Source organism: Patagioenas fasciata, chromosome Z (genome assembly GCF_037038585.1).
Source record: "Patagioenas fasciata isolate bPatFas1 chromosome Z, bPatFas1.hap1, whole genome shotgun sequence".
NCBI classification, from domain to species: domain Eukaryota; kingdom Metazoa; phylum Chordata; class Aves; order Columbiformes; family Columbidae; genus Patagioenas; species Patagioenas fasciata.
Window position 1 is genome coordinate 72122175 of NC_092560.1, and position 13065 is coordinate 72135239.

Below are 13065 nucleotides of genomic sequence, written 5' to 3' on the forward strand. Positions count from 1 at the left end.
GGGCAGGCTGAGGGGAGTTTGCTAACTTTTTTTTTTTCCCAGTACCTCTAGAGCTGTTGAGATGTGCAGATATGCAGATGCAAAATGGCCTTTGGGCTGAGCTTTTGGGCAGTTTGTATTGCTAATCCATAATTTCAGGGCAGAGGCAGCCTGGGTTTTGTTGAGGGAGTCTGCAAAGCACAGATGCCTGTTTCCAAGAGGAAACTGCCCTTTTTCAGTACAAAGGAGAGGACGTCAATGACTCTTTTGAGTTCAGGCTTCCTTGGGATGACACATTTTTTTAACAGCAATGTACTATTTATCATGGATGAAACTTCGGCGCATGTTGAACTTTTCTGCATGTGTGGTGTTCAGATGGTGGAAAAATCACCGTTTAAGTATTGCTTTAATTTATAATAGAAAAACCCTTTCAGAGACTAAAAATGTGTCCTGCCAGTCCCTCAGTGCATGTGCAAATACCATGTGGCTGTGCTGCTGTCAGAAGGCAGGCAGAGTTGCCTTTGCCTCCTGTAAACAGCCGCTGGTCTCATGTCACTCAGTCTCTCTGCAAACCTGGCTCCACGTGGAAAGCAGGATGATCTCTGCCTCAGAGAGCACCAGCAGGATTTCATGTGACTTGGGCCACCTAATTTCCAGCTAAGCGTACTAAAATGAACATTGAATTATTAAAGGGATCCCTTGAAAACAGGGGGTGACTGCATTCTAGCCGCTTCGCTGGGAGGTGGGGGTGGCTGCTTCTGCCTGGACCAGATGCTGGGGGTCTGCTGGGGTGGTGTGGCTGCCTGGGACAGCAGGTTCGCCCCCACCTCCGCTGCTCCCCAGCTCTGAGCTCTGCAGCTTGGGAAGGGCTGAGGGGCAGAGCTGGGTGTGTGGCTGGCTGGGACCCGAGGGAACCGCAGTGGAGGGGGCAGAACTGCACTAACCCAGGTGAGACATGGCTGAAAAGGCTGTCAAGCACTTCAGCTTGGAAAGGCACATCTAATGGCATGGCTGGGTGTGCGTTGCTGCTGGTACAGCGACCTTCATAGCTGGTGCAAAACTGTGCTATTTTTTCTCTGTCTGGAAGCTTTCCATCTTAAGATCATTCACTGCGTGGTAGACTTAAGGAAACCAGGTAGTGTTACCTTTCCTGTTGAAAATCTTCATCTTGTAAAGTGTTTGGCTGTGTTTTTTGCAGCACTGTAAGCACGTTACATGGTAGGACTTCGGAACAAATAATAGTAGATGATAGTTCTTTTATAAAGCAAACATTTAAAAAAAACACTACCACCTGTCTGAGGAGATCAGTTTGGATTATTTCATGGCACTGGAGTGGGATAAATTTTGACTTCTTAGTGCTGCCAACTTTGCTGCAGGCTGCAGGAGGGGTTGTCTGGTGGACACCGTGCTGACACAGTGGACTTGCTGGCCAGTGTCCAGCTGTGGCTCTGCTACAGCCTTCCCATGTAGTCTGTCCATAACTAGTTTTCTTTAGATAAATCAGGAAAATATTTTTCCATCTCACTGTGTTGTAAGAAAAGTGATGTATTCGTGTGCATGTGTCACTGCTCAGATGTTGTGGAGTGTGTCTTGAGTGGGTCAATTGGTAAGACTGTCATCCTTAGCCACGCACCTGGCTGGGCAGTTGAGATGGGTTAGTCTCTGAGGTGTAGGGGCTGGGGGACGCTTCACCTCTGCTGCTGGCCGGGTGCGTGCAGCTGAAGAGGTCCGGAAAGCTTTCCGTGGTGGAGTCTGTGCTGTAAGGAAGGGACTTGCCAGGAGGCTCCTTGCAGTGGAGGACACATGCTTGTGTGCCAGCTTCACCTGTTGTAAGATAAACCAGCCACAGGTGTGCTGGTGCTGCTGCCGCTAGATCCCATCACACACCATGCCAGCTCACCTGTAGCTGAGCAGTGTGGGCATACCATGAGCCAACCAAAGCAAAAACCCAAGGCCAGCATGTCAGGACTTGACTTCCCATCCACCTGCTGTGACCTCCTTCAAAGCCATGTGCGTGTGGGGCAGCGGGAGCCCACATGGTGCTGGAGCTCAGCTTTCACAGGCTGCTGTTGTGCTTCTGTCTCCACAGGTGAAGGGCATGGAGAGCCGCCACGCCGTCAGCTCCCAGTACCGCATGTGCTCCTACTACCCACCCGCTTCCTACCTGGGACAGGGGGTTGGCGCTCCCACGTGCCTCCCCCAAATCCTGACCTCTGAGGACGTCCCTTCCTACTCGGAGTCGAAAGCAAGAGGTAAGTGGACCCACCAGGGCACCTGGGACCACTTTGGCTTGTCATCACCCAGAAGATGTGGCTTGCTGATGGAAGAAAGTTAGATGTCAGAAAGTAGGTGTTACAAAGACAGTGGCTAATTTCTGGAGGGCTTGTAGTGTGGTGGCAATGTAGGGCTGTTACTGTACAGTAGTACGAGCATGTATTTCAGAATTGTAGAATGTCCTGAGTTGGAAGGGACCCACAAGGATCATCAAGTCCAGCTCTTGTCCATGCATATGACAGCCCCAAAATCTATACTATGTGTCTGAGGACGTTGTGCAAATGCTTCTTGAACACTGTCAGGCTTGAGGCCATGACACCTCCCTGGGGAGTCTGTTCCAGTGCTCCAGCACCCTCTGGGTGAAGAACCTTTTCCTAATGTCCAACCTAAACCTCCCCTGGCACATTTTCCTGCCATTCCCTCAGGTTCTGTTGTTGGTCACCAGAGATAAGAGCTCAGCCCTGCCCCTCCTCCTCCCCTTGTGAGGAAGCTGTAGCCGCCATGAGGTCTCCCCCCAGGCTCATCCAGACTGAACAAACCAAGTGACTTTAGCCTTTAGCTGTTCCTTATACAGCTTCCCCTCCAAACCCGTCAGTTAAACTTCACCAGCAGAAGCCTGATGGTTCAGGAGTGCAGTGAGTCTGTACCTTTCTGCTCCTGTGTATGTCTCTAAGTTGTATGAAGAGTCACTTGAGGTACCATCTTCAATGCTCACCACCCAGCCAACTCTCTCAGAAGAACAAAGAAATATCTTTGCCCCAACCGAAGAATTATCTTTCTTCTCTTTTCTTCTCAGAAATGCTGTCCATTATTTTTTCCAGAGGTCTCCCACTGACCCTTTGCTCTTCTTTCTGAGCCGTGTGTGGGAGCTACACCTGTGTTGCAACCATGTTGAGAAGCCCTTGGCAGAGTTGCTTCCTCATTTGCTTTCACACATCACACCATATTACTTCATTTAAAACATTTGCAGATAAATTTGTCTTTTCACACCCAGTGTTTCTTGGTTGTCCTAACGATTACTATAATCTGCAGTAATTTCCAGGAAGGCATTGGTGAATTTACACTGTGGTTTTCCCAGTTTCTCTCTCCTGTTCCTTGCTGTGGCAGCAGGTGGAGTGCACACACGGGTGTTAACATGGCCATGCTGGAGCAAACTCTGCCTGGCTGCTTCCCTGTCCCTGGCATGGGACAGCAACAGATGCTAGAGAAATGGGAAGAGAAACAAAGAGTAGGGTGGCCCTACTTCATATATCCAAAATCCTCACACTCCTACAGCATTCAAAGGCATCCTGAGCTGTCAGTTGCCTCTGAAACATTGTTTTTGGTTACCAGCAGCAGACCTGCACTTCATGAATTGAGCTAACCATTTCGTGAACTTCTCAGGCTTTTCATCTTTCTGTAGCAATGGATTTGGCACTTTAGTTTTGTGTAGCCTGTGTGAAGTGTTTCCTTTTGTTTAGTTTACACCTGCCAAATCTTTGTGCAGTTTGTTTGTTGTGGTTTTGTTGTTTTGTTTGTTTGTTTTTCGCAGAGTGACACTGCTGGCATCAGCATCCATCCTCATTTGCTTCTCTGATACACTTATACATTGAAATTAACCTTCTCCTCTTTATATCAGATGGAAGGATACGTAGGTTCTGTAGTTGTTTTCAGTCATGGCCTTTCTGTGACTGAAGTCCTGGTGTCTGTTGCATTTTTTTATTGTGATGAAAAATATGGTCGTTGTGTCATGACAGGACCTTAAGACACAAATGAAGTTTTGGAAGGTGAGGTGCTTATAAAGTCATACTTGTGGCTGGTGTAAATCAGCATTTAGACCTTGAATTCAGTAACTCCAGAATGATTTATGCTTAGGAGGTGGCTGTTCTTTTGTAGTGGCTGTTTTCTGAACGTCTTCCAACTAACAACATGTCAGATAGATGACGAAACAACACATGGTGTGATGAAACTTAAGACTTTTCCTCCCTCTCCAGTAGTTTTAAATGGCTTAGAGAAATCAGTGATCCTTGGTTCATTTTCCTTCTCTTTTCTTCAATTTTATTTTCTTCCCTCTTTTCTGACCACCACTGAACAGTGACGTCTTCCGTTCTGCCCATTGGTCGGAGAAGCAGTTGGCTTTATGCTCAACTGCAGTTGACACTTTTTCTTGCATCCATCACTACTAACTCACTAAGAAGTCTTACCAGTCGAGTGTTCTTACAAATAGACAAAAGACCTTATACCCTTTGTTCCCAAATGCACTTCAGTAATTTTTCATCACTGTAGAACAAAGTTGTGTGTAATGTGCCACTGATTTTTAAACTGCATAAATACTGTATTTTCAATAATCCCTGACTGCTTCTCCAGACAGTATTCCACACACAGATATTGTTCCCTAAGTTATACCATCAATCAGAAACCGACAAGCAGTGAGATGTAATTTACTGAAATCAAACAGCGTTTTCCAGACTCTGAAGAAGTGTTTTTCCATAACAGGGAGCTAGTGGGTGAAAGAGGCACCAATATTTTTATGAGAAACTTGGACATGTGAGCAGGACTGTACCCATTTCTAGGGTTCTTAGAAGCGTCTCCTTTCTTGTTATTCCTGTTTTTGGTGGAGATGGCTGCTTTTATTTTTTCCATCTACAGACAAAATAATATTCACAGGCTGTTAGTCAATGATTTAGAGTCCCGTGATGTTTTTCTTCTAATGCTTTTCACAGTCCTCAGAGGGTTTGAGGGGTTTTGCCTCTTTTTTGTCATCCGTGTGAGTGCTGAGTCAGCCACCAGGCTGTGGGCAGCATTGAAGACGGTGGCCCGCTTGCCCAAAGGACAGACTGCTGGTGCTGCCAAGTATTGTCTTGTACAAAAAACACATTCTTATGCCTTTCTGCACTCATTGCTGGGCTAAACTTTCTGTACTGTTGGCATGTTTCTGCACGGTTAGTGATTGCTACTTGTTAAAGAGAACTCTAGTCCATGTTTTAAGTGAGCAAGTAATATTTTGCTCATTCTTCATTTGTTGCTGTTGAAATGATGAGCGTGCTCAGAGCCTTGTTTTCTTTCTAAGAACACATGACTGTAGATTTTAGGTCAGAAGGGAACATGAGGATCGTCTAATCTTCCTTGCTGTATAATGCAGACTGTAAAACTTCACCCAATAACTCCTGCAGCAAACCCGTAATTATTTTTTAAGATCTATGTGAAGACTTCTGTATTGTTAATCCAGAAATTTTACAGGAAGGTGAGAGTGCGTATAGAAGACCAACAGGTCAAAAGAAAGATTTTACAGCTGAATTTTCAAAACACTGGAAACCTGTATCTCTAACAAAAATTATTATTAAATTCCCAGCCACGAGTCAAAGGTGGTCTTAGAACACATGCATTCTATTACCCACATTTCAGTTGTAGCTTCAGCTTTATAGAGGTTTTACCACTTCATATATTATCTCAGTTAGTATTTCAGTCAGACCATTTCATTAATTTTGTTCTGCTAAGTTAACTGCCTGCTTAGACCAGTTATGTCGAAAGGGAGGAGAGATGAGCTAGCAGACCACTGATTTACACTTTCTTTGTTTTTATGAATGATGCGAAATTCTCAGGAAGCTTCTGACATTTGTACATGAGGTCAATACCCTGTTACAGTGTGTTGCATATAGTAATGGGCTGACATTTTCTGAATGGCAAAACACCATCAGTCAACCTCCTTGCAGTTTGAAGTGATTCCAAGTAAAATGGTTTTGCTTCCAACTAAGCACAGCTGCTGCTCTTCCAGCTGAAACCGGACAAAATGGAGAGAAAAAGAAGATAAACTAGTGACAGATGGCAAAAGGATGTTTTCAGAGGGGTTGCTTGGATCACCAGGTTGTAAGTTTTATAGAATACTTTCTAGATTTGAGAGGGATTTTGTACTCTGTACTTGCAAAAGGTTTTTCCTTTCCTTTTTTCTACTTTGTTGCTAGGTTTTTAAAACAAGAGCAATTACAGGAAAATACATATGAGAGGTTGTTATCAATCCCCTTTCTTGCAAAGGATACTTTAAAACATGTTGTTCTTTTGAAAGAAGCCAAACCGAGAGATCCTTCTGCAAGAAGTGGAGGAATGAGAATGCATCACATCAGGGTATTTCATCTCCAAGAGCCAGTTGCCTTATAAGTGCCTTATTCCCATCGATTTCATGCTTGGATCAGAACTGAATGCCTTGCTCTGGGTTCTGTTTCCACTGAGTAAGTTAAGCATTTGCTTATCTGTATGGGAGTAGTTTCCAGGTTTGGGACACTGGCAGAAAGAAATAGCATTTAAATAGGATGCAAAGGAAAAATATCCCTCTGTTTGCAGACACCTTTGATTTTAAACTGGTTACATTGTCTTAAAGTTAGCATGGAATAAAAACTTCTCTTTAGTGTTAGTATGTGAAACATTGAGCCTCTGGTGAAGGAGATGGCTTGCATTTAAAATGTTGCACTAGCTGATGAATGGATTTGAATTTTCATTTTCCTGTCTGAGTGTCAGGATAGTTAGTAACACAAGTGATAAAGCACTGGAGGAGTGCTGCATTTGCAGCCTGAACATAAAGCAGGAGACTGAAACTCCTCCCAAACACAAATGAGAACTTGTATGAAGTGTTCATTTTGATATGGAGAATGTCAACTCTTTTGTTTAAATCAGCAAACAGCATTTTCCCAAGGAGAACATTTCCAATGACAGGGGGGTTTGTCAGCAAACAGCTTCCAACACTTTCAAAACACTATCCAAAGAGTCAGGCTGGTCTAGAAGCTAAATAACTCGTATCTTCAGTTTTACAGCTGTGGAAATCAGTGCAGCGCAAACATTTCCAGGGGCTGCATTCAGAGACTTGTACTGCTGTACCTCTGCTTGGATGCTGTATGGAAAACAGTGCTGATCCATTGAAGAAACCTGCCCAAACTGTGGAGCAGCTCTGTAAAGAGTCTCTTCCAGTGGTTTTGCAATCAAGGGCATGTTAGGAACAGTTTCCCTGCTTAAGACGAAAAGTTACATTTCAGCAAAAGCATTGGTGGAATGCAAGGAATGCTGTCCAGGAGAAACACCACAAGAGGTTGGAGGTTTCTTTCTTTCAGACTGGATTACCACACGCCAGTTATGCTCCTTTTTTTGAGGTTTCCTATGTTTTGCATGAACCTGTGTCCTTGAAATGCCATGCAAGAGTAACACTCCAGAGCCACAGGTGGCACCTGGTTGTAGGATCAGAAAGATGAGGCAGTCATGGTATGCAAAAGGTCTTTGAGACCATGTCCTTGAACTTGAACTGCTTTCTGCAAGCGTTCAGGTTACACAGATGGCACTGCAACAAGGCAGGCTGGTTTGGTATGGCTAAAGAAATCAACCCGAAGGGCAGAAAAAAACCCTTACATCTGTCTGCTCTTTATTTGTAGCCAGTTGAGAAGTTGCACTGGCAGACCTGTGCCAACGAAGCTCTTAGGAAGTGTGGCACGATAGTATAAAATAGCCCAAGGTGTTCTTCACCAGTGGGATAGAAACAGTCCGTGTAAGCTGAAGAGTAGCTCCTTCAGTCCCAAGGGGTCCAGGTGTTATCAGGTATCAGAGGTACCACTTCTGTTCTACGCACTCCTTTAGCAGAGCATCAGCAGAAATACATCTTGAATTTGGAGGGGCTTCAGCATCAGAGTTCTGTGGGCAGGAAACCATTTTTCTCCTAGAACCGATACAGTTCAGCAATATTAAGCTTGTGTGTTCTCTGTGTGTGTGTATCGGTGTATCTCTTGCTTTAAAAGTAACCTCTATTCAAGACTATGCTATCCTTAGTGATGAAGGAGCAAGCAGTATTTTCTGAAAACTCGAGATTATATTTTCTACTAACTATCCATCTTACATCAAACTTTTAGAAGGGAATTTTGAAATAAGGCAAAAGAAGAAGTGAAGGGGTAATCTTTTAAATCTGTAGATTTCTGAACAGCCAGTTCAAGTGGGCCACTTGATCTTTGTGCAACTGTTGCTATCTTTTTTTCTGCATTCTCATTGCTGCCACTTACAGTCCCTGGTGGCTACGCCATGTGCGACTTCCCTTAGGTGCTCATTAGAAGGATGGCAAGCAAATTTTATAACATGCTTCTGCAAGCCTTGGTTTACATTGCTGGTCGTGCATGTGCATTGCAACACTTCACAGACCTCTTTAGGCAGATGCCCTTCTAACATGTCGTTTTCAATAAAAAGTTGAATTTTGGGCTTAGCTGACTAGATGGTTCTTGGACTTGGAGTTTTTTAATCTTTTAAACAAAACAAGTCACTAGCTCTGTGAAATTAATATTTCATCATTTCATTAGCTGTAACAGCAGCTATCAGAATACATTTGAGAATGTGAGACGTATTCGTATAAGCCCTGGTAATTTATTTTTCTGTGTTTTGAAGCCTTTTTCTAAATTATTGGCCTGTGGTGTAATAAATGAGCTGGGTTTGTTGAAGATTTGACTAATATTAAAATAACTTCATCAGGTCTGAAGGGAATTCCTGAAAAGAAACTAATGTAAACATTAGCTTACATCCCAGTCTGCTTCAGTTTATTCCTGATTAGAAGGCTCATTTAAGTAGTTTCTTCTCTAAACGCAACCTTTATGTTACAGTGACTCAAAAGCACATAAGAATGATACGTGCACCAAAGCAACTTGTCATTGGGCAATTGCAGAATTACGGGTTTGATCTGTGCGTTTTGCTGATTGGTGCTGGGGTGGTTGCTGAGCCCTTGCTGTCTGCTCTGGGGGAAGCTGCTGGTCCTGCCGCAGGAGCAGCTAACAAATGATTTTTTTGGTGATTTCCCCCCCGATCTGTTTTTGTAGAAGTGCAGATATTACTGTACTGAGGACTGGGCATCCTCTAGGAGGAATGCTATGCTCTCATGAGAACTATGTGTGAATGCTTTCATTTGACAGTGAGCTAGCAAGGTAGTGGGGTCACTTGAACCCTCAGGAGGTGCCAGTGGGACCCCATCCACCCACACCAGAAGAACCAAGTCTACACAGAAGGGAGTCAGCCCAGGCATCTGCTAAGCAGTTGAAGAAAGGGTTGTATTTATCTATGCTGTTATAGTTTGTATGGCTCAAAGGATGCAAGGGTTTTAACATTCAAGCCTGCGTTTTGGTGAAGTGTTGCAGACATTGGGTTGGCAAAACAGAGGTTTACGGAAAGTCCTTCCATTCTGAGGAAAATCAAATTGGCGATGCAGTGGGCTATGGCAGGTTCAGATCCACAGCAATCAGTTTAAACCTACTGCCAAAATCTCTGCTTTTCTGAGTTTTATTCTGTGAAAAGAAGTTCTTGGTGTCCCATCAATCCCAGCTGGTTTTGATGCCTGCCCTTCAGTCTTGCTGGCCCTGTCTGAGGGTGCAGCCACAAGTGGGGCGCGGGGGCGAGTGATGCCACGGGGACGGCACACTGCAGAGACACCGAGCAGCGCTGGATCTGTGCCCAGCGTCAGCATCTCTCTGTGAGCCCCTGCCAGAGTGCTGTCCTGAGATAAGTAATGGCTCTGTTCTCTTTCCCTGTACGCTTTCTGTCTTTTCCTTTACGTTCTCAAATGGAGGGAAGTTTCTTCTCATTCACTTTTGCAGTTAGGGGCATCTTCAAGACAAGTGATTTATACCCACAGCACCCCTGGACTTTCTGCATATTTGATCTGCTCTTTGTGTGGGACAGAGGATGTAACTGCAGCTGGAGAAGCTGTGTGAGTTTTTCATAACACTTTGAAGAGTGTTGGATACTTCACTGGAAAAAACCACAGCATAGGTTAAGCAGCTGGTGTGGTGTTGACATTCTGATTTTATTACCTCTGGATACAGAGGCACATTCTAGATGCATTCTGATTTTATTACCTCTGGATACAACACTTTTCCCACTGCAAGCAGATATTGATAGAAATCATTAATAGCAAAACAAACTTTACCATAAAGTGATAAAACAAATGGAGACTTCTTGTCAGGACAGTGGTGATAATGGTGTGCTTACTCAGGCATAGTTTGTACTTGTAACAAACAGAGGTGCTACTCGCCTCTTCGCTTTGCTTTAATGGGCAGTGGCATCCTTGTAGTTTGGTTAAGAGAGGACTCACTCCATATTCAGCTATAATCTTGTCTGTGCATGAGGACCTGCATTGAACATCTCACAGTTCACACCAGCTTTGCAGCTCAGGGGGAGTCTCTGAGCTGATTCTTCTGCAGCCTCTTCTGCTTATGAAGCAACTCCCTGCAGATTGTGAGAAGCTCTAGCAAAAGAAGCATTTGCTGCTGATCTCTAAAGAAAAGAAAAGGGAAGATAAAAAGTCCAAATTACTAAGGCTCTGCAGTGTGGAGCAGCGTGTACTGGCTTTGCCTCTAATAGGGAGGCGATGAGCTGAATTGGGACTTTTTACAAGAAGTTGTTGCAAACCATGGTGCTGCCCCCACACCAGAATGACCTCAGGGAAAGCAAAGAAGGGTAGCATCTCTCCCCATTGCCATGCTTGCATGCCACGGGTAGTCTCTCTGTGCATTGTACCGTGTTGTGAGGGTAAACTGACAGAAGAGAGCAGGAGTCGCTTTCCTACAAAGAGTGGGCAAAGGAGCTGGGGGATGGCCAGGCACTGTGTGTAGCTGCACGAGATACAGGGGGATCATGATCTGTGAGTAGACAGCCCATCGTTCATTCTGCTGTTTTATAAATATGCATATTGATATTGCATGTGTAAATAACACCAGCGTATGTTGCCTGCACATGATGTATGTAACCCTGCGGGGCAGGGTGGGGGACAGATACCGAGGCTACCTAATGGGCTTTCTTAATTTAGCAGCCATTAGCGTGCCTCCCCGTCAAATGTTTTTAATTCTATGGTTCAGTGTAACCAATGGGTTTATTTCCAGTGCTCCTCACAGGCATAGCTTAGGCCAAGTACAAGTTGAATAACCTTCAGGAGAGCTGTGCTGTCCTTCTGTCAGCCGCTGTCTTTGAAAATTGCCTGCAGAGTTAGTGAGCAGGAACAGTTAAGATTTACAAACAATGATGAAGCTTGTCATGCATCTTTCACCATTCATCATCTGGGTGCCGTGGCTGGGCGGTGAAGTGTTCTTCATAAAAACCAGCTCAGTGTGAAATACACCTCGCAGCAATGTTTACTGCTCTGAAACTCGTCAGCAGCCCTTTATAGTAAATCCAGATTGCGATGTGACATTACAGTATATCATTGCAGAGCGTGCTGGGGTTTACACTAGGAATGAGTGCAGTTCACACCAGATGAGATGTCGAAATTGAGTTATGTAGGAATTTGGCTGTTATATGGGGATAGCTTTTGTTTTCTGAGGACTGAAAGTTAGCTTTATATATATAATATATATAATCTACACATACCTGTACTTGTGTGTGGGTGCCTATATCGATATAGAGGTATATATACATGGATATATGAATACACACATGCTATGCGTACGTTCTATATACAAACACTATCTGTGTTCAAATAGAGATTTCTCTCACGGGACTCTGTCTTATTTTTATGCTATTTCTTAAAAATATTTCAGTATTTCACTGAAGTGTTGCATTTTAGTGATAGTTGTTCAACAGCCTTTTGTTTTCAAAAAATACTGTTGAGAACACAGTTCCTTGAACCTGGTAGTTTTATGATTCCTGGCTCGACATACAGAGTGGAAGTTTTGCTGAAGGATTTTTAGTTTAGGTTAATTGTGGGTTTTGTAGGGTGGCTGTAGCAGGTGCTAAGATTGAACTCCTCGGTAGCAGAGCCAGGGGACCTGCGAGGTGAGTGTGTTACGTACAGCTGCCTTTGGGAGGACGGGGCTCCAGCAAAGCAGAGGTTGCTTCTGAGGTCTACATATGATGCAGCCAGCTGGTAACTACTGAAACAGTGATAAGGCCCATTGCTGGGCTTTGTTTTGGGTGGATTTTGGGTTTTTTCGTGTGTGTGAATGTCTCTCAGAGCTTGGGAGATGCAGCTTTGAGCAGAAGATTTTAGGGAAATTTACCCAGAAACCTTAAAATACATAAACTACAGAAGTTACTGGTGTATCTGGGTGCATGGTGGGTTGGCAGATGTTCTCCCTGCTTGTTGTAGTCCCTTTAGTGGCAGTGTAGACACAAGGTCGTTGGGAATAGTGGGTGCCTTTGTCCATTACATAAGTAGGAAGCCAGTGCAAAATATAACTGAGACATTTTGTGTATGTGTAGATTGAGGCTGAATCTTTGGAAATAAATCTGCTGTCTTGCGGATCTGGTAGCCTGAGAAATATCCCTGGAGTTAAGCAGTGCTGGCTGTACAAAGTCATGCTGTGCGGTGTGGCCTGTGGACAAGAACAGTAACCTGCATTAGGTGCTCCGGTGGCAGCTAACTGAGTAAAAAGAAATGAAATAAAAGACTGGAGATAAACCAGCGAAGTTTTTAAGTGCTTCCCATGTTGTTGTTATTTCAGTGCTATGCTGCAAAACCTGGAAATTAAGTTGTATTTCACTGTCTTTAGTGCTGTGACTGCTTTGACCTCTATGTTTGAAACTGAACTGGCATGTTCTGGACTCTTCATTGAAGCCTTTTGATTTTATTATTGCCTGGCTTTTCAACCAGAGGGAGAGATGGGATGTGTGCAATACTATTATATGTAATTTTATATTTCTGAGACACATGCTTGGGTATTAAATACAGTTCAGATGTGGAAAAAGGAGTGGGACTGCAGGTGGTACTACCAGAGAGGAGAGCTAACTATACTTCATTTGTCCTCCTCAGCTGTTTTCAAGTCCTGTAGTTGTTTTCTGCTTTGAGTGCTAATCCTGTGGTGAAATCATGCTTTTCTAGCTCAGAACAGT

At 44.1% G+C, this 13065-nt stretch overlaps 1 protein-coding gene across 2 annotated transcripts in view; it reads left to right on the top strand.

Annotated features, from left to right (window-relative positions):
• The window catches only part of DMRT1 (doublesex and mab-3 related transcription factor 1), a 62294-nt gene that overhangs the window by 31802 nt on the left and 17427 nt on the right, over positions 1 to 13065 (top strand). For both annotated transcript variants that reach the window (XM_065861025.2, XM_071801987.1), the window contains exon 4: positions 2069 to 2231. In XM_065861025.2, coding sequence (XP_065717097.1) covers positions 2069 to 2231 — 163 coding nt within the window. The remainder of the gene's footprint in view (positions 1 to 2068; positions 2232 to 13065) is intronic.